Genomic DNA, 25,975 nt, shown 5'->3' with positions numbered 1-25,975 from the left:
GCTGCTGAATGATTGCTTATATTATTTTAAACAAGCTCTGAGACAAACGTGACACTTTCTGCCCGTTTTTCCTAAACTCCCAGCTGTGGTCAGAGTGGATCCACATCTGCTTTCACCACCAAAACCTCGTATTAGAGCTAAATAAGGGTGTGCAAAATAATCGTCAAATCGATGAATCGTGATTCTAATTTTTGTGATCTACTGAATCGATTCTTGAAGGCAAGAATCGATTATTAAAAAAAAAAAATGAACAAATAAAATACATTAATGGTTGGCGCACATCAATCAAACCAAGTGGAATACAACTTCCAGTCCAGCAGAAGTCGCTGCGGATGTGTTGACGCCTGCTGCTTTGTGTCATAAGCATGTCCGGACTGATTATCCTCATTTTGTTATTTTAAGTTTGATGAATCCTAAGATCTTTTTGTTGGTGTGTCCATGCCAGTAATAGTAATATTTCTGTCCAGTATTTGTTTTCATGGCAACACCTCCAAAAGTAATTTCAATAAATACAGCTATGTATGAATTCAGTTGCTTTCAGTTATGTATCAGTTGAAGACACTATCCAGATCACACCCAGCCAGTCAGCCACTGGTAAGGGCTGTATCTTTTTCTTACAGTGTTCAGTGAAAATATCACAATGCATCGCAATATTTCAAGTATCGTGATGCATCGTGATAGAATCGCATCGTGGCATGTGAATCGTGATTCGAATCGAATCGTGACTTCTTTGCCAATACCCACCCCTAGAGCTAAAGCCCTGTGTAAGGGTGGATTTATGCTCTCCTTGGTTTGGTTTTCCGTGTGTTACATAAGGGATTTCATGGCTTGAGCCCCACTGGGGGAAGTGAATATTGGATAGGATGAGTCGGAGATGAAGATGTCGATGTCACTTGGATGAGGAGGTTTCCTGCCGTCTGACGGGTGGAGAGATTCTCCATCTTTGTTAGTCATTTAAATCCCTGCTGAGCACAAACTAGGAGTTCATCTGACCTCCTAGATGAGGGTTTACTTCAGGCCATCTTGGGCTCTGTCCAGTCCGCAAGAACATATTTTTGGCTGAGCTGATATTTCTTTTCAATTCACTTTCATGTTTGAGGAAATCAGGGTTGGTTAGTTGAGGCCATGCAGTTTAAGTGCGATCTGAGACCAAAGTATCCTGAAGTATTTGTCCTTAGCAGCAGTGACCGGTCCATTCTGTTTGCTAAGTCAGGTTGTTTTTGGAGTTACTTTTGTGGAGTTTCCTGTTGTTTTATACTACTTTCTTATTGGAATATTAACCTGATAGAATTCATTAAATGTTATGGAAGTATAGTTAGATTTTAAGTTTTAGGGCAATAAAGGAGAGATAATACTAAAGCCTCTTTCCTACTGAAATTAGCGGATTAACGCAGGTTTTTCGGGTTGGTCGAGCCCCTAACAGTCGGCTATTGGCTCCCTTCTCATTGGCAAAAAACGCCGGTTCTTACCCCCGCTAAAAAGTTGCATAGCTTCTGTCCCCCCACTGCTGCGTGTCAGGGTTAGCATTGATAATGTAAGCAGTGCAACAGAAATCAGGAAAGTAAACAATGGAGAACAACATGTAATGCAGCCAGGGCCTTGTAAGTGTGCTTTGTTGTTTTGCTCTTTTGTCCCTCCGAATCTCTCTCTCCAGTGCTACGCCATGTTTATCGGATGTAAGCAGAGTTGTTTTGACTTGTTAGATCAGACACAAGTGTCGCAATGTCGTGATGTACGTACATTGCGCTCAATGGTATCACGTAAATTTGCAGGTCGACCTCGGTCTGATGTTCCGGCTGTGGGCTGATTGAAGCCGAGCCGTCTGAATACGATTACGACCTGGGTCGCTTGTCGACTCGTTAGACACATGTCAACACTGTTCACTGACCCGTGCTGACACGTGTCGACACAAGTCAGTGAGCTGTTGCTAATGCCACTAAAAGCTGTTTTTTTTACCGGTTTAAACATCTTTTTTGGTCAGTGAGAATGGGGTATTAGATTATTGCTTCTGGTATTTGATTTTTGTCAGATTCCTGCTTTTTTATCTATATAAAAGCTAGAGATGCACCCATCCAGCAGAGCTTATCGGCTGTTATCCGATACCGTTCTGATTTAACTGTTATATCTCTCTATTTGAGTGAAGCTTTTTGCCTTGATATAACCATCGTAAAAAAAAAAACACGTAATAAATTAGCATGGATATAAATGTACTACATATTGTTGAAAGAAATAACAGTTCCACATAAAATGCATTGGATTAGATCTCCGATGTCTGATATCAAATAGTATATCCGATCCAACTTATTAGATGTCTTTTAATAGCTTTTCCCATAGTTTTCTTTGTGGTCTTTGACTAAATAGCAGTTTCGTTATGCCAACAGGAGTTGATGCAGGGAATGCTGTTAGGAGACCTGAAAAAGCTATCAGCTGTTAAGCACGGTGGTGGCAGCATCATTTTGTGTGGCTGTTTTCCCATCAATCGCAGATTTGGTGAAACGGGCTGTTCCAACTACAAAATGATCTCATATCAACATCGGAACTGGATTTGGACTGGAAAAACAGGCTAATGTTTATCTAATGTTAAAAGCTACCTTCTAAAGATTTAGGAATTATGCTTGAAGGCCAAGTCTGTGTCGGCACACCTTTAAATGACCCCTCCCAAGTCTGCCAAGAAAAGTGGTCAGATATCCAGCCTGAGTTATGAGTTATGGTCGAATGTCGATGGCTACCAAAAGTGTGCAATCAAGATGCAACTTAGCCACCTGTATTTAAATCCATTATACATTACAGTATTTAATACAGTATTTAAATGCATATGTTTTTTATTTTGTATGTAGTAGATAAAATCAGGCATAAATCCAAATTCTTGGATCCAGTTGTAGTTGAGTTGATTAAATGTAGTTGCAAACATTTGTATTTTCCTCATGCACATAAAGTTTACCTTAGACAATTTTTCAACATCTCTGGTGACCTTTATTTGTAAACCCTTTGCACATCCTGTCCTATTTTAGTTTTTAAAATCATGATGGACCCCCTTTCTAAAACTGCAGGGCAGTCGATGTCTATGCAGAGTGTGACCTGCTGACCCATGTCCTCACCCTAGACATGAATCACGGTGCTGATGGATGTTCTCACACTTCACATGACAGACTGCTTTTCTTTAGCGGAGGGGAAGAAATGAGGCGTAAAATAGGAAAAAAAAGGAGAAATATTTCTTGGAGAGTCTGGATGATAGCAAAAAAATTCAAATGCAGGTAAAACCCTTCAGATGTTTCTCAAAATATTCTCTAGAAATCACAAATACGCAACCCATGCATTGGCTGGTTGTTTTCTAGAGCAAAAAGCAGCTGTTGCAGTGCATTATGGGATAGGCAGTGTAATTGGTGAGAGGACTGTTTAACCAACTAGAGGGTCAGCGTTCTGTGTCTGTTCTAGCGATATATTTTCAGCGGGTTTAACAGATCTCTCTATGCTTTCGAAATTTTGAAGGAAATATAAGCTAAATGTTGATTTTAAACTGAATGAAATTTGTCTTACCTAGGATTTTAAAAACAAGCAGGAAAACTTGATGTGACTGGGGGGGATTTGCTTAATGCAAACAAATAAAAAAATAGAACATAAATTAGATGCATTCATTTCGAAGGAATTTAACGAAACGGGATGTAGCTAAGCTAGTTGAAATTACTGTTCTGTTTTTGCACATCTACATGTAAGCAGTTTAACTCTTATCTACAATTATCTACTTCAGAGTATTTAACAATCTACCTGATTCATGTTAGATGAGAGAGACGCAGATTTTAAACAAGAGTTTTGTTCTTGATCCTTAAACAATAGAAGCAGAAGTTCCTGTTAGCTGCCAATGGGATCTGCAGGGAATCCAGTGAACCTTTTGTCTTCTAAAAAGAGTCAATAAAACAATAGTTTTTTGTTTGTTTGTTTGTTTTTAATCTTATTAGTTAAAGAAAAACTATGAGTCAGTAACAGGCTCTTATTGTCTTGATGATTAAAAGTTGAAATAGTTTTCCCTAAAGGCAAATGTGACGTGTGAGGCTTAGATGGACAAAGCTGGAAGGTTCTGTTGTGGGTGAACTCTGGGAAAACAATAGTTGACTCCCTGTGGACGAAGGGAAGGCTTCCTTAGACGGAGGACTAACTCCGCATGCAGGTGCTCCTCTTGGTCCATTCAGAGACACGTGTCCATGGAAACCATTGTCCGCCTCCCAAAGCCTTCCGCTTTCCGCCCCCCCACGCAATATTTGGTGCAAAATTTGTGTGTGCATACAAAGGAATGTAAAAAACACATTTTCAGACTAACACTCTGATCACAGCATAAAGTGAGCATGGCATCCTTAAAGAAGCATACCCCCACAGCTGTTATAAACCACTGATAAGACCAGGAAGTGGACATCTAAACCTGAGCACATGCATTTAACATGATAGTCAGTATACATTCAACATGTTGGGTGTCTATGTTTAGTTGTACACTGGTGCTTTTTTTAGGGAACTGGTATATTTTTGTGCAGCCAGATCAAGAACATCAGCTCTGCTAAGTGCAGCTCAGGCCACAGTCAGGCTTTTTTGGCTTCCCCTACGTGTTTCCACACTTAGGGTTTAATGTCTGTGTGTGCCTATGCATTCCATGGTTTGTCTATTATAATTTGAGTGTGAGAACACCATGGTTTAGGGTTTTGTTAATCGGCTTGTGTGTTGGCTGCCTTACCATGCTGTGGAAATGATAACTGTTGGTAATGGCTGTTTTAGCCCCTCGCTCTCTGTGGAGCCTTTGGCACAGTGACAATCAGTCCTCGCCCCTTCCTTTTCTTAGGTTTATGCTCTGCATTAAAGAAAAAAAAAGGGAAAAGTGTAAATTCATAGTAAATTAATGACTCCATAAACCAAAACCCCTAAATGTTCTGAAATAAAATTGACAAAATTACACCCATTTATGTGAAAATACCAAAGTTTGAAAAGGATCCAAGCCTCAGGGAAATCTGTTTGACTATAGGCAATCTTTCTGGAAATATTCGGATTTTAACAAGTCAAGATGGTCATGCCATGAAATAATTACTCTGACCTCCTTTTAGTTTAAACATTAAACCATTTATACATACGACTTAAGAGGGTGGAACAGACCTGGAACAGACCTGCTCCTGAGAGTCATTAGGAACTTTGCTCCTTATGTTAGCTTTGCTAAAAGATGTTAATGTTTCTAAATTGGCTGTGACGCCATCCTGCAGAGAAATATCAACTGGGCTGCTTCCATCAACACCTTTGTTTATAGATGCTGGAGATTAGCCTGTTTTCCAGTTTAGTCCTGTTTCTCTGACTGTGACTGGCTGGATGTGCTCTCTTCATCCTCTGACATGGGAGCTGGCTCGGTGCTCGTCGGCCTGACTGTGTGTTTCCTGGACGGGGCCGCCTTTTACAGCTGCTTTTTGCATCTCTGCTTCTGTCTCCTTGAACCCCAGTCGGTCTCAGCAGATGGCCGCTCACACTGAGCCTGGTTCTGCTGGAGGTTTCTTCCTGTTAAAAGGGAGTATTTCCTCTCCACTGTTGCTACAAGCATGCTTAGTGTGAGGGATTGTATTTGAGTCAATGAGTCAATACAATCAACTGGTTTTCCTTAGATAGAAAACTTTGTATCAATTTGACTGTATGATCTGGTTGAAATGTAAAGTGCCTTGAGATGACTTGTGTTCTGAATTGGCGCTATATAAATAAACTAAATTGAATTGAATTAAATTCCAGAATGGTGTATTAAAAAAGATTGATGGCTCAAAAGGGTAAAACCAACCAAATTCACATCTGGTTTGTTCTTACTGCCAAAAGTTTGCTCTCTTTCAAAGCGTGAACAAACAACAGAAACATCTCAGCTTGTATACAAAAAGATTTCCCTCAGAACAGCTTAAATCTCCAACCTCCTTTTTACTTAACCTTACTGATACAGAAAGTATTTCACTTGAAGTCAGAAGCGAATTCCTCACCTATGATGCATTCAGTGCTTCTGAGACGATAGGATTATTACATTTCTGAGCAGCCAGTCTCTGATCAAAGTAGATCAGGCGAAAATTGCCTGGTTAGAACAAACTGTTTTTTATTTGACCCTCTGTAAAAATAAAGATCTTATCCCTCTTAAGATACCAATTTCTGTTTCAGAAATAAAAAAATACCTAAAAAGGGGAATGTTAATGTCACCAAAAGCTGAAATCCCCTTTCTTTAATCTGTGGTTAACCACAAGAATGTCTTGTTCCTCTTAATCCTGTCCCCAAAAATAAGACTATGCAGTGTGTGAATGCTGCCAATAGGGGGAGACATTTGCCTAATAAATTCTCATAGCCAACATTTCTCCTCTTTATTTCTTTTTTAATTAATATAATTAAATGCCTAATTTCCTTTAAATTCATGAACTTTATTTATGTTTCTCTAGGCGCAGAGTTTGATCCAGTGATGGCTTCTGTCACCCTGTTTGTTAATCTGTCAGTGTTTATTGGTCCACTGCTTATCTTTTTATCTGGTGTCTGCTGTACTTACACCTGTTTGTGTTAGACTATCAGGTTTTACACCCTCTCCATCTGCTCCTCTGCAGCTTCCAGAGAGTAAGAGCAGAAGTGCATTGACTGGCAGGTTTAAACTGCTGAGATTTAGGAACGTCAGTTTATATTTGGCCCAAATGAATAATGTTTGTCAAGAGTTGGCGTTAGTTTTTTCCTGAAGCTCAACAGATTCGCGCTGATGAATCGATGCTCTCAATTACCAGCAGCCTGGTGTCCATCTGTGTTTTGTGTCTGTCACAATCAGAAGCTAGGAGTAAAGGTCTGGCGGCTGGATAATCTGGTTTTACAGATTAGAAAAGCAGCATCGAGTAGCAGAGGAAAGAGGGAGGAGCTGTGAGGAGAGGCCATGTGGACTTTACCGGAGTCTGTTGGTGCTTTCTCAAATAGAAGGAGGAGGAAGAAGGGTTCCTATGGATGCTACTTCGAGCGCTCCTCTAAAAGTTTGGATTTCTTTAAAAGAATCTTGTTTTGAAAATCTGCTTTCTTAACCTTTTGTGGATTTTGTTTTGCATAAAATCTGGAGATGCTTTTTAGGACTGTATGGCTTTTGGAAGGAAAATAAAAAATGTTTTTAACCACAGACATTTTTACACTTTCTCTGGTTTTAGTCTTTACTCTTTCTGCTCTGGGTTATTGCAGAAACTCTTGTTGTTACATTTGCGGCTCACAGCTCTTGTTTTTGTCAGATGCTCGGATTCAGCCATCCTGCTGACATTGTTCAAATACTTTTTGCTGCAGTAGTTCAGCAAAGTATTTGTCTTGGAGTCGAATTCTGTAATTAAACACCGAGCATAACTCTCCTTTGTCAGGCAAATCAATTCACATCAATAGTCTCCCTTGAGAGGAGGAAAGCAAGGACAAAAAAACGATAGGAGGGGACGGGGCGGGGGATAGAGTCCCGTGTGGGTTTGAAAAAAAAAACCTCTAGACCTCCATCCTATCTTGCTAGAAATGAAGGGGGGGTGCCTATTGAAGGTTTGAGAGTACGGGGGGAGGTCTTAGTCACTTCACCTCCAGCAGAGGGTCCTGAGAAGAAGGCTTGTAGAAGAAGGAGGTGTAGTCGGGGGCTTAGGTCCGGGACAGAGAAGGGGAGGGCAGTTGGTCTGGGTTTAGGTCCTGGTCAGGGATGATCACTTATGTGCACTGCCTCTCTTCGGAGCCAGCGGTCAGTTGCTGGGACAGAGCCTGCTATGAGGACCCCCCGAGCAACAAGCGAACTCTGTGCTCCTTCAAGCCTGGTAGAAACATGGGGAACAGCCTCCAGGCCCGGGACTGCCCCAACTCAAGGCCCCCCAAACCCGAAGGCTGCCTACGCAAGCGTCTCCTCTCTGTTTCGAAGGTGCACCAGAAGCAGGACTCTCTGTGGACACCTAAACCACTGCTTGGACCAGTGGTTAAAGACTCTCCAGGGAAAACAACTACCTGCCTGGAGGGAAAAGGTATATTAAGACAACTTTTGTTGTGCTAAATTTCTGTTATGTCATTAGGAAATGGTCCAAGTTTTAAAAGGAAATTATTTGATTCCGTCATTTGATAACCTCCCCTTCTTAGAGTTTCATAAAGATGTCATTAAGGAACTGTTAATGCATCTAATTATGCAGGTAACTGAGCTCCTGATTAAAGTTTCTCTAGTCACCAAACTGTATAAGGGGAAATAGTTGCACGCTACTACTTGTCAGAGCAATGCTGATAACCCACAGAAGAGAAGCTTCCCAAGCTGAGCTTTGTCTCTTCCTATTAGCCGATTTCCATCCTCCTGTAACAGTGATCTGTGCCGTCTGTTGTTGCGTGTAAATCTGTTTGTGTGCATTTCTATATAATTTGATGGATGTCCTTTAAGGGATGGGTGTGGATTGTAGCTGTATGACAGACATCTTTTTTCCCCTATTGTAATGATAGGGTTCCTCCAGGAGAAAAACCCAAATGGCCCTGACCAGATGCCTGCATAAATACTGTTTCTATCGCTGTCAGTCAATGTGGTTTTCTTCAGAGTTTCATCACTCTAGTTAAACAGTGGCCTAAAAACATTTTCATATTCCTTGAACTTTTCATGTTTTCCCACAGTGCAGTCATAAACTTTAGGAGTGAATACATTTTTAAAGGCAGGAAGATTCCGAGTGTTTTAAATTGTCATAGATATTGTGCATCAGTGAGCCTTAATATTTGACATGCTTCACTCCAATACCACAAAATGAAAAGTCAAAAGTAATCAATTTGGTCACTTAAATCCAGCTGTGTCTCGTGGTTTTTCATTTATACCGCTGGTCTTGTACAGGTCTGTGTTGACAGAACTCTGATTAGATTGGCTATTCCACAGATCTAGGTCTCAAAAAGAATCCATTGTTGAAGGAAAACCATAAGAACCGCTCGCATTTGTCACAAGACATTTTTATGAAACAAATGATTTGAAAGAAATTTGGTTTCATCAAATGAGGTTGAAAACTATTGTCGTATTTTTCGGACTAAAGAGCGCACCCCATTATAAGGCATTCTTGCTGCATTTTCAAAAAAACTGGAAATGTACATATATAGGCTGCACCAGGCTAATGCTACGTTCACACCGGACGCAGCAGGAGCTGCAAAATCGCGTCTGCTGCTTGTAGTTTTAATACATTTTTAAGTGAGAAAATCCACCTGAAAACTTAATCAGTGCAGTCAGTTCATTCAGATTATCATCCTGCCTTCCAATATTATTTCTGTCGGAGCCGTTCAGACCCCTACAAACCGGCGGTGCACTGTCAGTAGGAATCCCATTCAACAGCAGCCTATGGCCCGGTCGCCTCCTCGCGGTTTGCCACGGCGGCTGGAAGCTGGTTTTCATGTACATAATCCAAAGTGCAGACACCAGGATAATAAAAGCGAACACGCTTTGTCGGCAGGTTTCAGCATTTTAAGTTAAGTTAGACATTAATAAACTGTTTCAGAGGAGTGATCACAGCACTATGTATCATCAGCGATGTATCTGTCTTTCTGCATCTCCCAGATCAGCGTCTCTGATTGGTTGATGCGGCGCGTCGAGCAGCAAAAGTTAAATTTTTTTCTCGAGCAGCAGCGCGTTTGCGGCGCGTCAGATGCTTAAACGCTCCCGACGCTCTGCTTCAGCTGCTCAGACGCGCTGCGCCTGCTGCTCAAAACGCGCTGCGGGACCTTTTGCTGCGCCTTGACACGCGTCAACCATTGACTTTGCATGTAAACTCGCTGCTTCTGCTGCGTCCGGTGTGAACGCAGCATCAAAGCTGCTGATATCCACTTAACTGTCCCCCCATCAAACATGTAGGAGGAGCTCTATATATCACCCATAGAGTAGGGATGAAGATGAATGCTAGCTCCGGTTAGCCTCTTAGTTCGCAGCAGACAAAGCTTCTAATGAAAGACTGGGCTTCAACTGCTGTTTATTTCAGCTCTGCAGGAGTAGAACCCAGCTTCTTCATTGCTTCAACATCTTGCAGCAAATTAATTTTTTAATTCTGGACATCTTTTCTCCGTTGTGCCTGCTGTTAGCATGTGCTTGTGTTGAGTTAAAATTAGCCCCTTCTTCTTTGACCTCCGCCCCCTGGTGGTCAGAAAAAATCCACAGAAAAGCTTCCGCTTCGTCTAAGCCGCACGGTTCCAAGCGTGGCAAAAAAATCCGTACGGTATGGCACTTCGGTCTAACCAGAAAACTCCATATGGTGCAGCAGAGTGGTGGTAGAATCATACTGAGGGGTACTTTTCTAGCAAAGGAAAAGAGAGGCTGATGAGAGTAGATGCGGGGATGAATTGAGAGGATGTAGTTTTTTATGGTGATTTGTATTGCTTTTATACATTTTAAAAGTATCCCATTTACCTTACTAAAAATCTGCAAAGCTGGTAAATCCATTCCCCCAAACAAATTCAAGTTGTAACTGCAGCAAATTTTTTTTTTTTACAAATAATCTCTCAGAGAGAGACTGGACATTAATTATGCCACATTTTCCGTTTCACTTCCACTTCACCACCGTTGTTCTCTGGTCTATCATTAAACTCTTAAGAAACGGCATCTTGTTGATGTATTTGTACAAATTGTCAAATACATGAATGTGTGTCACTTGAGACGCATGACTGAAGAAGCTTCACTGGGGGTCCACCCCTGGGAACAGGACATAATAGCAAGCAGCTGGAGGTGATGGACCAGCCAGGCGCGCAGGGAAGTGTCTAAGAGGAGTGACGGGATGGGGGGACGAAGCTGATACACGGCTTGGTTTATGGAGGTGACCCACTTTCACCTCTGCCGCTACATAAAGGAACCATTAGAGAGACGCTGGAATCAAATGACTTATGTCCAGAATTCCTTTGTACAGTAAACATCCAGGCTGGACTAAACCTTTTATGACTTTAAATCACTTTGTTTGGACTCTTTAGTTGGTTCTTCTACTTATTGTAAACTATCCTCTAAGGAAGAAGTGAGTCGGGATTCCGAATCCTGACTGGAGCTTAACAACATGCTGCCAGACGAGCATAAACCAAGCTGATGAGCACTTGGACTAATGCGCCCTGACAGCTCCAGATGTAACTGCCTTTGCTTTGCTACTGTATTGTCCCCGCTTTGGAGGTTTAATCAACAAATAACCCTCTTACATTTGAACTTGGCTCATTTGTTCAGTTTGGACTTTTAGTTTAATGGTAATGTGTTCTTTATTTGAATAAAGTTCTCCCTAAACTTCTAAGAGTAAATTATTAAACTGTAAGCATTATTTTTTATTTCTTTTCTCCAGCAGGAGCAGGTGTTCCCCCCATTAACTCTGGTTGGATTATAGGCAGGGTCAGTTATTGGCCAATCAGAGCAATTGCTCTCTGGGGAAGGGCACCTGAGAGAGGTCAGGCTTATGGAGTAACGAGATGAGGCTAAATGAAATGGCTCTTAGAAAGTGGGGGGAGCGTTGCTTAAACCCAGTTAAGGTAATATGATTTGGGTTGGAGGAATTGGACAGGGATCTGACCTCAGTTCCTCATCATTCTCTCCTCTGTTATGACCACCATTATCGTCATTTATATCATTCAATAGAGATAAAAAAAAAAAGCTAATTATGTTGTAGATTCAACTGAGGGTTTTTCTTAACTACATGTTTAGCAAGACAAATGCAGCAGATTATTTTCTAACATCTTTTAACTCCTTTTTCCTTCTCATCAGAAAGTCATAAAAAAAGACATTTTTATGACCTGAAGGAAGGAAGTTCATCGAAAAGCTGTTTGTTTTTCCTGATCAACGATTTGTAGCTTTTTCTGCAAAGTCCTCATAAATGAACAAGTGAAATGTTAGATTTCCCTACAGAACTCATAAAAGCCTGAATCCTGCAGAGTCTCAAAGACTGATGAGTACGGACAAGTGCACACTTGGACTCAATGTTCATGGGAAGCATGAATAGCAGGTTGGAGGTTTGAGAACAATAGAGCGGAGAGCATGACACGTAGCTTAATGAGATGAAGAAAAAAGGATTTCTCTCGCACACACAGATGCACACACACTTTAAGGATTTGAGGGTCAGGGGTCGGTTAGGGTCATTCAATTGTAAAATGGGTGAGGCCTGTTTTTCCTTCAAAGCAACCTGGTTTGCCCCAGTGTCCTGTCACTTTTTTTATTTCCAAGTGTAGCTGGATTAATCTTTTTAAAATCTTTATTTAAGCAGAACCATAATATAAAAACTTATTATTCTCAAGTATTGTTAGGGGAGTGAAAGCTGATTCATTTTGGCTAAAGAAAAAAATTAACAGATTAAAAACACATTTTGCCAGATAATGCAGATTTTAGCCAATCTCAATTCCTCTCTCCAGACATGTTAAAGGAATTGAAAGTGTTTTTTTTCCTTCTGACCATAGATGGTTATATTACTTATAGTTAAATCCGCTGGTTTAACACTATGTAATGGTGAGCAATCTCTGTAAATTATGGTTTTAACTGTATTATAAAGTAAAAAAAATAAAAAATTGGACCCCAAAGACCCTTGACTAGGCCATGAGATTTCCACAAGACTTCCATTATTTCCATATCAGACATATTCTATAACTGGGGTTCAAAGTTCAATGATAAAAAATGAGGTCTTTTCCTCTGGGTTGTCAAAAACTGTTGATACTCTGAAAAGTATTATGTTGAGAAAGCATCTTCTTTGTCTTGATTGAAAAAGGTGATTTTTTCTCATTATTTATCCCAATGGTATTGTTTAATGCATCGAGTATCCAATATTTTCTGGGCATTGATGATGAGTTTGTAATTTTAGTATTACAAACTCAACATCTGAAAGTCTCTCACTCTTTCACAGCCTGAATAAACAGCACACCATTTAGAATATGGACTTCCTCTGGAGTGACTTTTAAATAGGCAGCTAAAGCTATAATAGCATCTTTGAGTCTTCAAGCAGTAATTGACTGAAAAGTCCAAATTAAAGGCTGATTACTGCAGTTATTGTCTATGTACATTTCCAAAATAACCAAGTTGAATTGAGTTTCTGAATTAAAGATCTTTGGTATTTGAGTTAGTTGAAAGTAGTGTTAGTTTTTCCTGCTTGGAGGTTATAGAATCCAGATTATTTTGCTGGTTTTATCTTCTTTAAAAAAAAAAAATCTGTTATAGCCCTTTAAAAAATAAAGCTCATCACCTTTTACTGTTTTATTTTAGATTTCTTTGTGCAAAATCTTACCTACATTTTTCTTTCTTTTTCAAATTAGCAAGTGATCTTATAAGATTTAGGCTGCATTTAGATATTTAGTGACTGTCAAACTTTCCTTTTAGTATCTTATGTTAAAGCCACTGTCTGTATATCCAGTTCACCAGGTTTTATTATTATTTATCTTAAAAAACAAAACAAAAAACACATGACTCACAAACACGGAAACAGTCTACTTACCTCATCAGAGTTTTAAACTGGCATGTGACTGGATGTGTCACAGATGTGTCGTGAACATGAGTCACTGGGCTCAGGCTCAGCTGGCTTTGGTTCAGGAAGCTGATGAAGTAGGAGGAGTAAGCTGAATCAGCGTAGTTATTATGTTGGGATCAGGTGTCAGGGAGCCCGTCGGCCTCATATGTTTTACAGCTGAGTTTTACTTAGAGCTGTGATTATCACATCAGGACGTAACAGCCTGATAATCATGCAGAGGCTTTTATCTCACTATTGATTGATTTAGTCAGAGGATTGACGCTGACACAGCAGATGGTTGATTCCTTTTTTTTTTTTTTTATAACAGATATATGTTCTAAATAATCCCAAAAATACCTTTTATTCATTTGCAAGTGTTTTTGTTTGGATTTCAGTTACTGGATGACCTTCCTCTTATTGTTTGGTCTCTCTCTATTAACCAGAGCCCCCTGCTGGTTTCATCAGGAATTAGATTAAGGAAGAACATCCGGATGACATTCAGATCTTTAGATTGCAGTTATAAACATCTACTTTATCTTATTTTTCTTGCATCTAATACTTATCAGGTTCAGGTTTCTAAAGTATTTATGTTATGTCTGCACGACAAAGACGTGTGATGAAAAGATGGCCGCCCGCCAGCATTGCTGAGATAGGACGTCCCGCTATTGTTTTTATGAATGTAGGCTAGTCTCATAGGTTGCATACATCAGGTGGAGTGGAAACGCATTTATAAGATGGCACATCCTGCTGAATATATTCCTAATCCACTGCCGGCGGGCTCAGAAAATGTGTTCTTTCAGTGCCATCCAACTTTATCCAGGCCAAAACAGTTAACCGTTTGCCCTGCTGAAATCCCACACTGGTGTTAATCAAAAATCTAAGTAAACTTGTAGTGCTGGCTAAGCGTGCTTAATCACTCCGTGGCTGCCCAGACCTCTGTCACAGCTCATTTCTTTAATGAGAGCTGCTATAAGAGGGAGATTTCTCCACCTCATGCTGCTTTGAGTCTGCTCCACTTAAGTTTGCAGCCCTGTTTGCTTTACTGAGCTGCCTGCTGCCTGTCTGCAGCTTATTCTGCATTAACTACTTTTGCCTAATAGTTCACAGAAAACCAGTTTGCAACCACCCCCCAAAAAGATACATGCATGTATTTCCTCGGTAAACTAATTCAGTTATAGAGCCTAATTATTTTGTGTGCAAGAACATCCCAGCTAATCCGACTCTACACATTCAACCTGCCCCATCTTGTATTTCTTTGTATCTACTGGTCTATCCCCAGCTTTAGTCCCAGACCTAAACTATGTCCCATCAGTTTGAGATTTCCATTGAGCTATTCAACATGCAAAAGATCTCTGAAAAGCTCCCCAAAGAGACTGACTATAAAGGAGAAAAGCAAAGGGACATGGAGGAGAGAGAAAGTGATTTTAAGAGCCTCTTTAAATCTGTTGCCTTAATGAGTTTTGCTCACCATGGCAACATTTTTTTTTTTATTTGAAGCGTTTTCCCTGAGCATAGATTATATAGAAAACCAAGTACACATACGGTGAGCTACAGCTTTGCCTTTATTTGGAAAGCTTTGGAGAACATTAGCTGATGATGATGAAATTCCGTCCATAAATGAAGCTGAATGTCTTAATTGTTTTGCACAAAACTAACTGGGACTTAGCTTCAGGTTGATGCTCAATTTCACCACTGGGGGGCAGAAGAATACAGGAAAAATGTAAGCGAGAATCTGAAGCTTCCAAATCTGTAGTTACTAATCTATCTTTTAGAGACAAGTTTAATATATCGTAGCAATAATAGAGTTTAAATTAAATTATATCAGGCACTGAACAGGCATTTATCTTTTTGTAAAAGAGCCACATGAGGTTTTGGAAGGTATTTAATTTGGAGTGACGTTAGTCTAAAATTTATGAAATATTTGATAAGGGAGCTGTAATTATTTCCCCTGAGGCCCATTAGGAGGGAGGCGCTCTTTGCTTCCAAGAGAGGTTTGCTCTCTCCATTGAGGCCTCAGTCCAAACTGTTCATTAGTGCCCAGATGGGACAGAAGACAGAGGGGAGCTAAGATGGATGGGGCGAGGGAGGAGGGAACTATAGGCTGCTTTTTAAGGAGGGAGGGATTGATGATCGAGTGGGAACGCAGGGGGTGGGGGGTTCAACGAAGCTGGGTTAAGTAGATTTCGAGATCAGGCTTTTTTTTTAAACACAGGCTTATCACCTTAAATTTAACATCTAAATGTGCTCTAATACACAGATCTTTATTATGAATCCACCAATTTTAAAATGAAACTAGAGACACCCTATGCCTGTAAGTGGTGTGCAGCTCAACAGGTTATCCTTGAACATCTTTAAATTTTAAATGATAGGTATTACATTACACTGATAGTAAAGCTGCAGCTGCACTGTATTGCTGCTCTCAATGGGTCAGAGGGATTCTGCTTTGCTAATTTGAAAGGATGTCATATTTAAGTTCTGTAATATGTTGTATTGGAAAGAGCAACAAAAATAAGACTGATTTTCAAAGTAAACATCAATCCTTTCTCTTGTTCAGCTTTTTCATGGTTCCACTGTTGTGTAATGATTTATCTTTAGTGATGAGCTCGAACTCTTTGAGGTTTGAAGGCCCTCTGTTCCATCAACCTTATCTTTGAGAGTTATACTCACCTCCGATTTTTTTTTTAACAGTAAGCTCTCCAGCTTTGATATACATTTAGCACATTACTATTAATCAACCCCTAGCATCAGAAAGAAATGAGTGTTTCTTATTGGCTCTCCTTAGATTATAATGGTGGCACCATGCTGACTGGATTAAAACTTCTTTAATCTGGCTGCAAACCTGCCTTTTAAAATAAATATTTGAAGAGCATAAAAAGGTGAATCAATTTGGAGCTGATAATGAAGAGCGTTTTATTCTTCTGCATCAAGCAAAGCTGTATTTACTAACACAGTAACCCCAGGATAATTTCCTAGATTTAGTTTAGAGAAACTAAGCACTGTGGTGAAATCTAAGTAAGCAGGGACATGATTGAGGAATATGCAAATTAGGCATAATAATATCAGATATGGGTCCAATATCAGCTAAAAAACTGATGTCGGATCTCCGATATTGTCAGGCTGATAGCAACACTCTGCTTTTGTTTAAAGTTTCTGTATCTCATTGGTTAATATCACATGGGTCAGTTGTTCTCATAACTTCTGTTGTTGACCATGATTCACTGCTTTTTGTAATATCACTTGATCGAGCAATTTCTAAGGCTGCGTTCACACCGCAGGCCTTGGCGCTCAATTCCGATTTTTTTTTGTGAAATCCGATTTTCTTTGCGTTGTCATTTACATTTCCAAATATATGCGACTTGTATGTGATCTCCTTTGTAAACTGCATTCATACAACGCAAGTGTCCCACATGCGCAGTAGAGGATGCGATGACGTCACAGGCGTAAACATGGATGGTAGTGCCGGCGCGCATCTAGCAGTCTTTTCCAACCTTAAAAACTAATTCTTTTCAATATGTTTAAACATAAATACTGCTCTCCGCATCATCATCTGCCATGGATGTTGTTTTTCTTGCCGCTTCTGCTTAGTAAGCAGAATATTGACCTTTGTCGGGTATTAATGGCGTTCAGATCAGATGAATGGAACCTGGCCGTTCACACACAGGTCGTATTTAAAACGATCAGATTCGTATCGGATTTAGGACCACATAGCCAAGCGGTCTGGGTTGGAATGGAAAAAATCGTATCTGTGTTGTTCAGACTGTCAAGAAAAGATCAGATCCAGGTCGCATATGGGCAAAAAAAATCGGATTTAGGTCACTTCAGGCTGCAGTGTGAACTTAGCCTAAAATTTTACATCACAAAATAAGTTATTAGGAATCCATGATTTGTGTCGATATCGTATTGGTTAAATATCGGTTGTATTCTCAAAGCTGCAATATTGGTATCGCATCAAAAATAAAAAAGTTGTATTGATACATATTGCAAATTGCAAATTGACCCAGTGCTGATTTCAAGTAGAGCTGGGCTTTAAAACGATATCAATATACTTTATCTGGCAATCAACCTGATCAATATCAACAGAAATTACATCCGTTGATCCATAATTTCATTGAACTCCGATCCAAAACTGCACAGCATGATGGGAGATGTTGGCAGGGGTAAGCTAACCAAGGCTGATTTATTTTTTAAAGGTTATGTTTAAACATTATGGTTCCAGTTTAAATTCAGCTTTTTTCCTGGTCGTTATTTAAAAATCCATAAATAATAGGAGTGTCCCAGTACAACTTGTTTATATTACCTGATACGATATTAGCATGAATCATACCTGCTTTATTTGAATATTTTGGACTGTATAATGTTAGAAAAAGCTTGATCTAATGCTATTACTAAAATGGAGAACAGTAGTCACCAACAATAGGCCCATGTAATATGAACCATTATCGGATGTTAAGATGCAGGTCGATATAATCACATATCAGTTTTGCGCTAATATCCGACCAATATCAGATATTGCTATCGAATTGGGATAAACCTAATAAATATTATCAGTGTGGACTGATATGAAATGTTTATATTGACAGCCATGATTTCAGGTCGTATGTCTCAATGAAGACTGAAGACTTTAACCTTACTCCCTATATTTTCTGTAAACGTTGGTGATAGGGGTGAAGAAAAAAATCGATTTGAGCTCGAATCGCATTTCTAAAATTTAAAGATTCAGAATGGATTGTTATTTTCTTTAAAAACGATTTTTTTTGTGGGTTTGGATGTGCCTTATCAGGCACCGTAGTGTTTGGCGAAACCAATGAGCAGCGTGAGCTATGCACAGGCATGCAAGCGTTAGCTTAACAGGCTACAGAGTGGTGTGTGGTGTTGTGTGAGCTACTGTGTTTGTTGTATGGAGGACGACGAAAAAGAAATTCAACCGCCTCCGCGGTCTTTAAAAGCAACCATTTGGAAACACTTTGGAGATAACCTTCAACCCAACCCGGATAAGAAGGGCTTGACATGACTCATGCGATATGCAGAGATTGCAACGGTAAAGTTAAGTATTTCGGGAGTACTTTAAATCCTCGTTCTTATCTTGAAAGACATCACCCAGAGTTGTTGGTAGAATTTACCTTTCGGTGTTTACATTATTGCAATAGGTAAATAAAACATTTATAATTATAAAGTCTTTATAAATGTACTCTTCTTTCATGCCAGCAGATTGGAATAGATCCTGAGAATCGTAAATTAATCGTTTCTGAATCGAATCAGATGGATTTAAAAGAATCGGAAAAAAATCGAATTGTGACCCCAAGAATCGATTCTAAATCGAATCGGGGGAAACCCAAAGATTCACAGCCCTAGTTGGTGATCTTTGTAAAGCCCAGAGATGGTCCTGACTGGGCCAATGTTTTTGTTTTTTATTGGCTGTGCCAAATGCAGTCATGCATTATGATAAAAAAGAATCGATGCCAGCCACCAGCATCCGATCTCATATCCAGGGCCTTACATGTGCCCCCATTGTCAGGCTGATGGTCTCACCCACTTCCTTCATTTGTGATTGCTGGTCATTTATGTCTATTTCTGATTTTGATTGGATATTTTGTTTTTATAGGAAAGTGTTTTCTCTCCAAATGACCAACATTTTTTTGTTCCCGGTGGGAAGTTAGATCCATTTAAAGAAATAGGTCACACCACATAGTCTCAGCCCTGCTACTCTCAACAATTATAGATGAAACACATGCTGACATTTTAAGTAGTATGGCTTTAATCCACCTTCCTTTGGTGTCCTTCTGTTTGCCTGATAGAAGCGTGTTTGTGACGCTTTCTTCTGTGTCATGCAGGCGAGCCCCATGTGGCTTGTTGGTTTGTGCGCATCAGGTACCAGAGACACTTAACCTAAATTAGCTTAGGAATAAAAAAAAAAAAAAAACCTCTTGCTTGAATCAACAGAAGCTGAACATTTGGGGCCCTGGTAACAGCAGAGGGTTTGTGATCTAGTTTGAGGGTCATTGAGGTAAATAGCAAGGATTTATTTGGCTTTATCCGGAATATTTACATGCCTTGAAATGTAGGGAAATTTTGTATAATGAATTATTTTTACTTAAAGACCTAATGCCTAATTAAATTGCTTAAATGTTCCATCTGTTCTTACCCTATGCACACATGATTTATTGCCTAAAAAGGGTGCTGAAAAGACTGGCTACTCTGTACATTTGTGTAGACTATAGCCAATACTGTGTGATGAATAGTTAATTTTGTAGAAGGTCAGATTGATGGGATTTTCAGTGTGAAGTTGATTATAGAATTGGATTCATGATTGTATGCTGCTTTGAAGAAAGATGGAGGAAACACACAGACACACAAATCCCCTGAGGAGAGAAGAGCAGACAGACCTTCTTTTTTTTTAAAACCCATATTGTTTGCATTAGCAGCAGCATGACAAACAGATCAATCAGTGTTATTTTTGAAGCAGATTAAATAATTTGGCATTGGTCTAACTGATGCCAATATGTGCTCTCGCTTTTTTTCTTTTTTTATTTGCGGGGAGGACAATTTTTTTAAGTTATATTTAATATTCCTTCTCCATTTACATGATAGATATAAAATGATGTTACACAAATCTCAATTCAAACATTAATAAACATTAATAGGGATGCACCAAAAATTCGACAACCAAAATTATTGCCCCTAAAATGACAGAAAAGGACATTTTCAGTTTTCATCCGAAAAGTATAATTTCATTTAAAGTTTTCAGCCTTGGTTTCCTCATTTTGCGTTTTTTGGTTTCAGCCAAGAATTTTCATTTTGGTGCACCCCTATTTCTTAATCTGCATGGTTTCTAAGTCAAAACAGGGTTTTGTTTTTGGTCCACTCTATAAAGCCTTGAACTCAGTGCTATTTCGGACATGTTGAATTGAAAAAGCTTCTTGGACTGGAAGCGAAGCGTCTTCAAACTTGGAAAAAAAAGTTGTCTTTTAAACTTTTTTGGGAATCCTTATTTCGCAACAAACAAAACATTGAATAACAATAAAAAATGAAGGGAGTAGCAATGCATACGCTGTTCGTGATCTCAAGGCATGGCTGCTGAATACAGTAATGAATTTGCGAACACATGCAAAAAAAAAGAAAACATTAAAAAAAAACAGCTAATATCGACTAATAATATCAGCCAATGTAGCGGCCTATCCCTGATGTGCACACTGTAAATACAGTCTAATGAAGCTTACTCTCAGACCACTATAATGCAGGCTAATGAGATTTTGTGATGTGACTAATATTTTAATAGAGTCGCTGGAGAATCCAGCATTGGCCTTACCACTGAGGCGGAGACCTGTGATCCTCCTATAGTTTGGGGAACAAGAAATAATAATTAAACTTTATTGAACTCACATTGGAGAAATGTACCTCTGCATTTAACCCATTCCCTTGGGGAGCAGTGGGCTGCCATCATGGGGCACTTGGGGATTAAGGGTCCTGCCCATGTCCTCACTAAGACTAAGAAAGTAGAGCACATCACCCCAGTTCTAAAGTCCTTACACTGGCTCCCTGTATCTCAGAGAATAGACTTTAAAATACTTCTGTTAGTCTATAAATCTCTGAATGGCTTAGCACCTAAATACATCACAGACTTGCTATCAGTGTATCAACCCTCCAGACCACTCAGGTCTTCTGGCTCCAGCCTGCTCTGCATACCTAGAACCAGAACTAAACATGGAGAAGCAGCATTTAGTTCCTATGCTCCACTTATCTGGAACAAACAAAAACTGTAAAAGTGCAAAAAGCCTGAGTTCCTTTAATTCAAGACTAAAAACACATTTGTTTAGGATTGCCTTCGACTGTTCTGGTTAAACAGTTCAACTGAAACATAATTTGTTCAACTTTTTTACTTTTAGTCCAACTGTTTTTAATGTTCTTTTTTTGTTTCTGCATTTTTTAATAATTTTTTTCCCTACTTGCTTTGATTCTGTTTTATTTTCCTTGTTTTAATCATGTAAAGCACTTTGCATTATCTTTGTACTGAATTGTGCTATACAAATAAATTTGCCTTGCTCAGAGAGCCAGAGTGGTGGCCTGTGGGAGTGGGATTCAAACTCACAACCTCAGAATTCTAAGCTGTATGTCCTAACCACCGGACCGCCACCCCCCCTAGGTACAACACAACAAGGTACTGGTGCAAAGAGGACTGGGTAGCAGTCAGAGATGGTGGCCTCTGTGATCTGATCCATAGACACTTGAACTATTGTAAAATATAAATGCAAACTACAGAAACGTGCATATATGTGTTTAAAAAGGACTGCTGCATCATCTTGCATCAAACATGATGAGTTTATCCAACTCTATCTTCTGTAAGACTATAATGGTAGTCTGATTGAAATACCTCTGACCTCTTGATTTAACAACATAAATGCAGATATCTAGCATTCTGGCCTCATTGAATTAGTTTTAGCAAAGTGCCTTGGTTTAAATCAGCGTTGCCTGGGACAGTTGGCTGCAAATAGAACATGACGGGGAAATGTGTGTCATAAATTAACCACATTTTCTAAAATCTCCAAACGCCCATTAGTCTTCTTGTAAAAGAAAAAGATTTTAACTCCCTGCTCAACAGGGTTGCTTGTTTTTGGAAAAGCCTGCCTTTATTGAGCTGAACATTAGGAGACAGAAGTGGGCCAGCTAATGGATTCTCAACAGATGTGCGTCTCGTCGTTCTGGGATCCCTCCGTGGATTTTCTTAACCTCATTTTGAGAGAATTCATTTTAGACTAAACAGTTTTACACTTTTGTCTTTCCTCATAGTCAGATGTAGATGGTTGCTTCCGCTGTCTGCTCTCAGTGACCCCCACCGTTCCCTTTTCATCCCGGATTGAATTTCAAAAGAGTTTGGGGTCAGACACCGGAGGAGAGAAAATTAGACAAAACCGCTGAGCATGCTGGGCGTTGGTGTGTGTTTGTTTTTCAGTCTTCCTATGTGTATTTTTTATTTTCATTCGGTCCAGCCCCGCAAATAGGTGTTTGGGATTCACACTTTCATCTTTCTTTCTTCATCTTTTCTCCTCTACCCTCCACCCCTGACTTCTGCATCAGCTACTTTTATCTGATCTTTCTTTCATTTTTTAATCTTCAAACACTTACCTTTTCAAGCTTTAGATCTGCCATCCAGCCACATCAATTGATCTCCTAACCTTATGGGAATCCTACTTCGCCTCCTGCGTAATCCCTTTGATTTTTCTCCATGTTGGCATTGTGTTGCTTTTTAAAAGGCATCTTCCAAAGAATGCACTTAAACTTTGTGAGAGCCGTGTGGTAATGGAAGAGAAAATACAGCTATATATCTGTCACCACATCAAAACTGCTAAATTAAACCTTAGAAATGTTGAAAAGCAAAGCCCCATCACTTTTGTAATGTTGGATGTAAAAGGAGAGCTGCTTGTCTTCCCAACGTGAAGGTTTTTCACATGGATCACAAAAGACGAGCAGCTAATAAAAGGAGGCCCCTCTCCCTTTCAATAGAGAACACACACATATGCATGCAGATCGCTGACTTGGATCTTCTTTCTTTTTATTTTAAGAGTGTAAGGTGTAGAATGCTGATAAAAAATTATTTTTTTTTCTTTTAATGTCATCAGAGAAGCTCTTAAAGGACTATTTGATTTTAAATCTGCTTCTATTGGAAATAATCTAGTCTGATTTATCTTAAATTATATCCCAAAATGAAAGCACAGCAGCTTTATTGTGTATTATTTACACTCCCAAATATTTCAGTTGACCGTTTTGATCAAGACTGAAAACCTACTTCTTCTTAACTATCTCTTTATTTATAGAGCCAAAACTAAAAAAAAACAAAACATTCCTTCTGTTTATGGTTTTGAATGCATTAACTGACCCAGCATAAGCACTAGAACTACCAGACACTCTTTTTTTATCTTTCCTTTTCTATAAAGATATAAAAAAAATACCTAAAATCAGCAAATTAGATTAAAAAAAAAGCAGTACTGACCCAGGAAAATCCAGATCAGTGCATTTCTAATTGTAATGCAGTTATCATGTTAAACACCATCTGTTATCAATTAGGAAAAATAACGGCCTTATTTATTAGGGATGTTATAATCTGATAAAGGTATCAGATATCAATTTGATATCGCTCAAAAATAATAATTTTGGCTCGAGTCTAAGAACTCTTGATAGAAAGATAGAAACATTTAATTTCTCTTTAAAGTTTCAGTAACACCCTGGTTAATAATAAATGCTACAGTTGTTTTCATACCTTTTATTGTTGAATCTTGTTCTCTGAGTAATATGAAGTGATTAGGGGTGTAAATAATAATGACAGCCGACGATCCGATACATTGATACGTCCGCAAGAGTATCGATTCATTTTTTCCCCCCCTCCGGTCTATTTTTATCCATTTTGCTCCTGGGCGTAATTCTCCCTCCCGTGCTGCGGTGGCGCTAAACCTATTTTGCCCTCCTACCGCGCTTCCTGGTTATACTCCTGCAGCAGTGTGTCGCAATGAGCATGACACAGACACTTTTGATTTATGCTTAATATTGAAGCGTGGTCTTTGCTACACACTGTGGGTCTAGATACGGCCGAGGCGGAGAGGAAGTGGGGGCGAGTTTAGTCCGACAACGGAGGGACATGAGGGCCAAAAAGAGCGGAGATCCAAGTGGAAAAACGGTCCATTGTCTAGCCTGTAAGGTGTAAAAAAAAAAAAATAAATAAATAAAATGAACCAAGTAATCGAATCGTATCGTATTGTGGTGTATTCTTGAGTATCGAAAATAATCGAACCGTTGGGTCAGGAAATCTATACTGAATCGAATCGCCATGATGGGTGTAATTTACACCTCTCAAGTGATTGAGCCTTTTCTAATATTCCAAACTGCAAAAATAAGTAAAAAAAAGTATTAATAATTCATGCTGATATTATATTGGGTCAGTATTGGTGTCACTGATAGTCAAGTTGGTAAAGTTGGAGCTCTGTCCTGGAACCAGGTTTAGTTTGGAAATCTAACTCGCAGTTAGATGACTGCTGGTCATTTGATCCCTTTACAACTTTGGTACCCAACTTGTCCGCCTAGCTTCACCTCTACGGGAACTTTAGATGATGGTAAAATCATTAGTGTTGGAAAAAGCAGCTGTGAGCTCTTGTTTATTCAGCCAACCCTGTCCGTCGCCTCTGTTAGATTCAAGGGAAAGTTGGAGTTAAAGTTGAACTTTTCCTGACAGCTGTGTTTGTTTTTTAACGTCTGTGAAGATGACTGCTGCAGCAGCAGATATACGAGGCTCCTTTCCCTGATGGGGAAGTTAGATTATGAAGGTCTATCTCCATAGAGACTGCATAACTCGTCATGATTAAATCATTTTAGTTATAGTCGCTAAAGGGTGTCTCACTACTTTAGCGACACACTTTTGCTTTTGGGTTCTAAGTGTGCATTCTATTGATCCAAGGAGGTCTAAACCTAGTCCTCTGTTCCCTGATCATGTCATATTACCTCTTAAAATGTCTAGCTCTAACCCATCTGACTCATTACTGATATATTATTTATGCCTTGCTTTACAGCAGTGAGAGAACCGAAGTGATCCGGTTTCTGGTGAGCCATGCTCCTATTCAGTTATGTAGAAACAGAAAACTGCTAGAGGAAAACATTTACATTTGCTTATGCCTTATTGCTGTGAGGGAATACTTTAATTCTCCTGCTTCTATTCAGCTTGTGTGCTTCTCTGCGTGAGAGGTTAAGATGTGCAAGGTCTAAGCCCTAACAAGGGAGGAGAGGGAGATAAAATCAATAGGACTCGAGTACATTAGCTATCCTGAAAGCACTTGTGTTAAGGAGAAGAAGGGGAAAATTGGGATTTCTGAAAGGAGGTAGCAGGAGGGATGGGATACAAGAGGTTCAGACAGAACCTGAAGGGTTTTAAAGAATTGGATTGGCTCACTCCTCACAGGTCTAATTAGAGATGCTGAGAGTAGTGATGGATTTCTGCTCCTTTAGACGTAATTGTTATGTTTTATTTTTATAAGGAGTTTTGTTTTTCCATCCATCCATTCTTTTCATTTTTAGGTTCTTTCTTGTAATTTGTATTTTCTTTTTGTTAGTTTTTACACACTAGTGGTTCGTTTTATGGACAGTAGGCTAACAGGAAAGGGGGTATGAGAGTGGTGGAGAGACATGTGGGAAAGGACCACAGGCCGGATTCGAACCCGGATCACCCGTGTCGAGGACTAAGGCCTCCGTACATGGGTCGTGCACCACCTGCATGTCCTTAATTTGTATTTTTTTTAGAATATAATTCAGAATAATTAACTTGGGCCGGGAAAAGGTCAGATCTAGTGAGTAAGGAACCTCCACTCTCCATGGTGGTCAGTCTGTTTAAACGAGGAAACTTTGACATTCTGACACCTGGGGAACCCTGGGATTGAACCACCAACCCTGAAAGTTGCAGACAACTGTTCTCAAGGCGGGCCTGCATGTGAGAGACATTGTGCAGCTGCCTTTGCCAGGTTGATGGGGAGATCCAAATGGGGTGTGAAAACAGGCTGGGAAAGACAAAGGAA

At 39.6% G+C, this 25,975-nt stretch overlaps 1 protein-coding gene across 4 annotated transcripts in view; it reads left to right on the top strand.

Annotated features, from left to right (window-relative positions):
• The window catches only part of nhsl1b (NHS-like 1b), a 73,115-nt gene that overhangs the window by 12,502 nt on the left and 34,638 nt on the right, over positions 1–25,975 (top strand). Inside the window, exon 1 of one of the 4 annotated variants that reach the window (XM_038271156.1) lies at positions 7,560–7,994. The exons of 2 other annotated variants lie outside the window; for them this stretch is intronic. In XM_038271156.1, the coding sequence (XP_038127084.1) occupies positions 7,682–7,994 (313 nt within the window). In that variant the 5' untranslated portion in view covers positions 7,560–7,681. Of the gene's footprint in view, positions 1–7,559; positions 7,995–25,975 lie in introns of those variants that run through there. One more of the 4 variants, XM_038271154.1, reaches the window with a different exon arrangement.

Source organism: Cyprinodon tularosa, unplaced genomic scaffold, assembly GCF_016077235.1.
Source record: "Cyprinodon tularosa strain WSP-4 unplaced genomic scaffold, ASM1607723v1 ctg791, whole genome shotgun sequence".
Classification (NCBI taxonomy): domain Eukaryota; kingdom Metazoa; phylum Chordata; class Actinopteri; order Cyprinodontiformes; family Cyprinodontidae; genus Cyprinodon; species Cyprinodon tularosa.
Note: the sequence above shows the minus strand (reverse complement) of the source record. Positions and strands in the feature narration are given on the sequence as shown.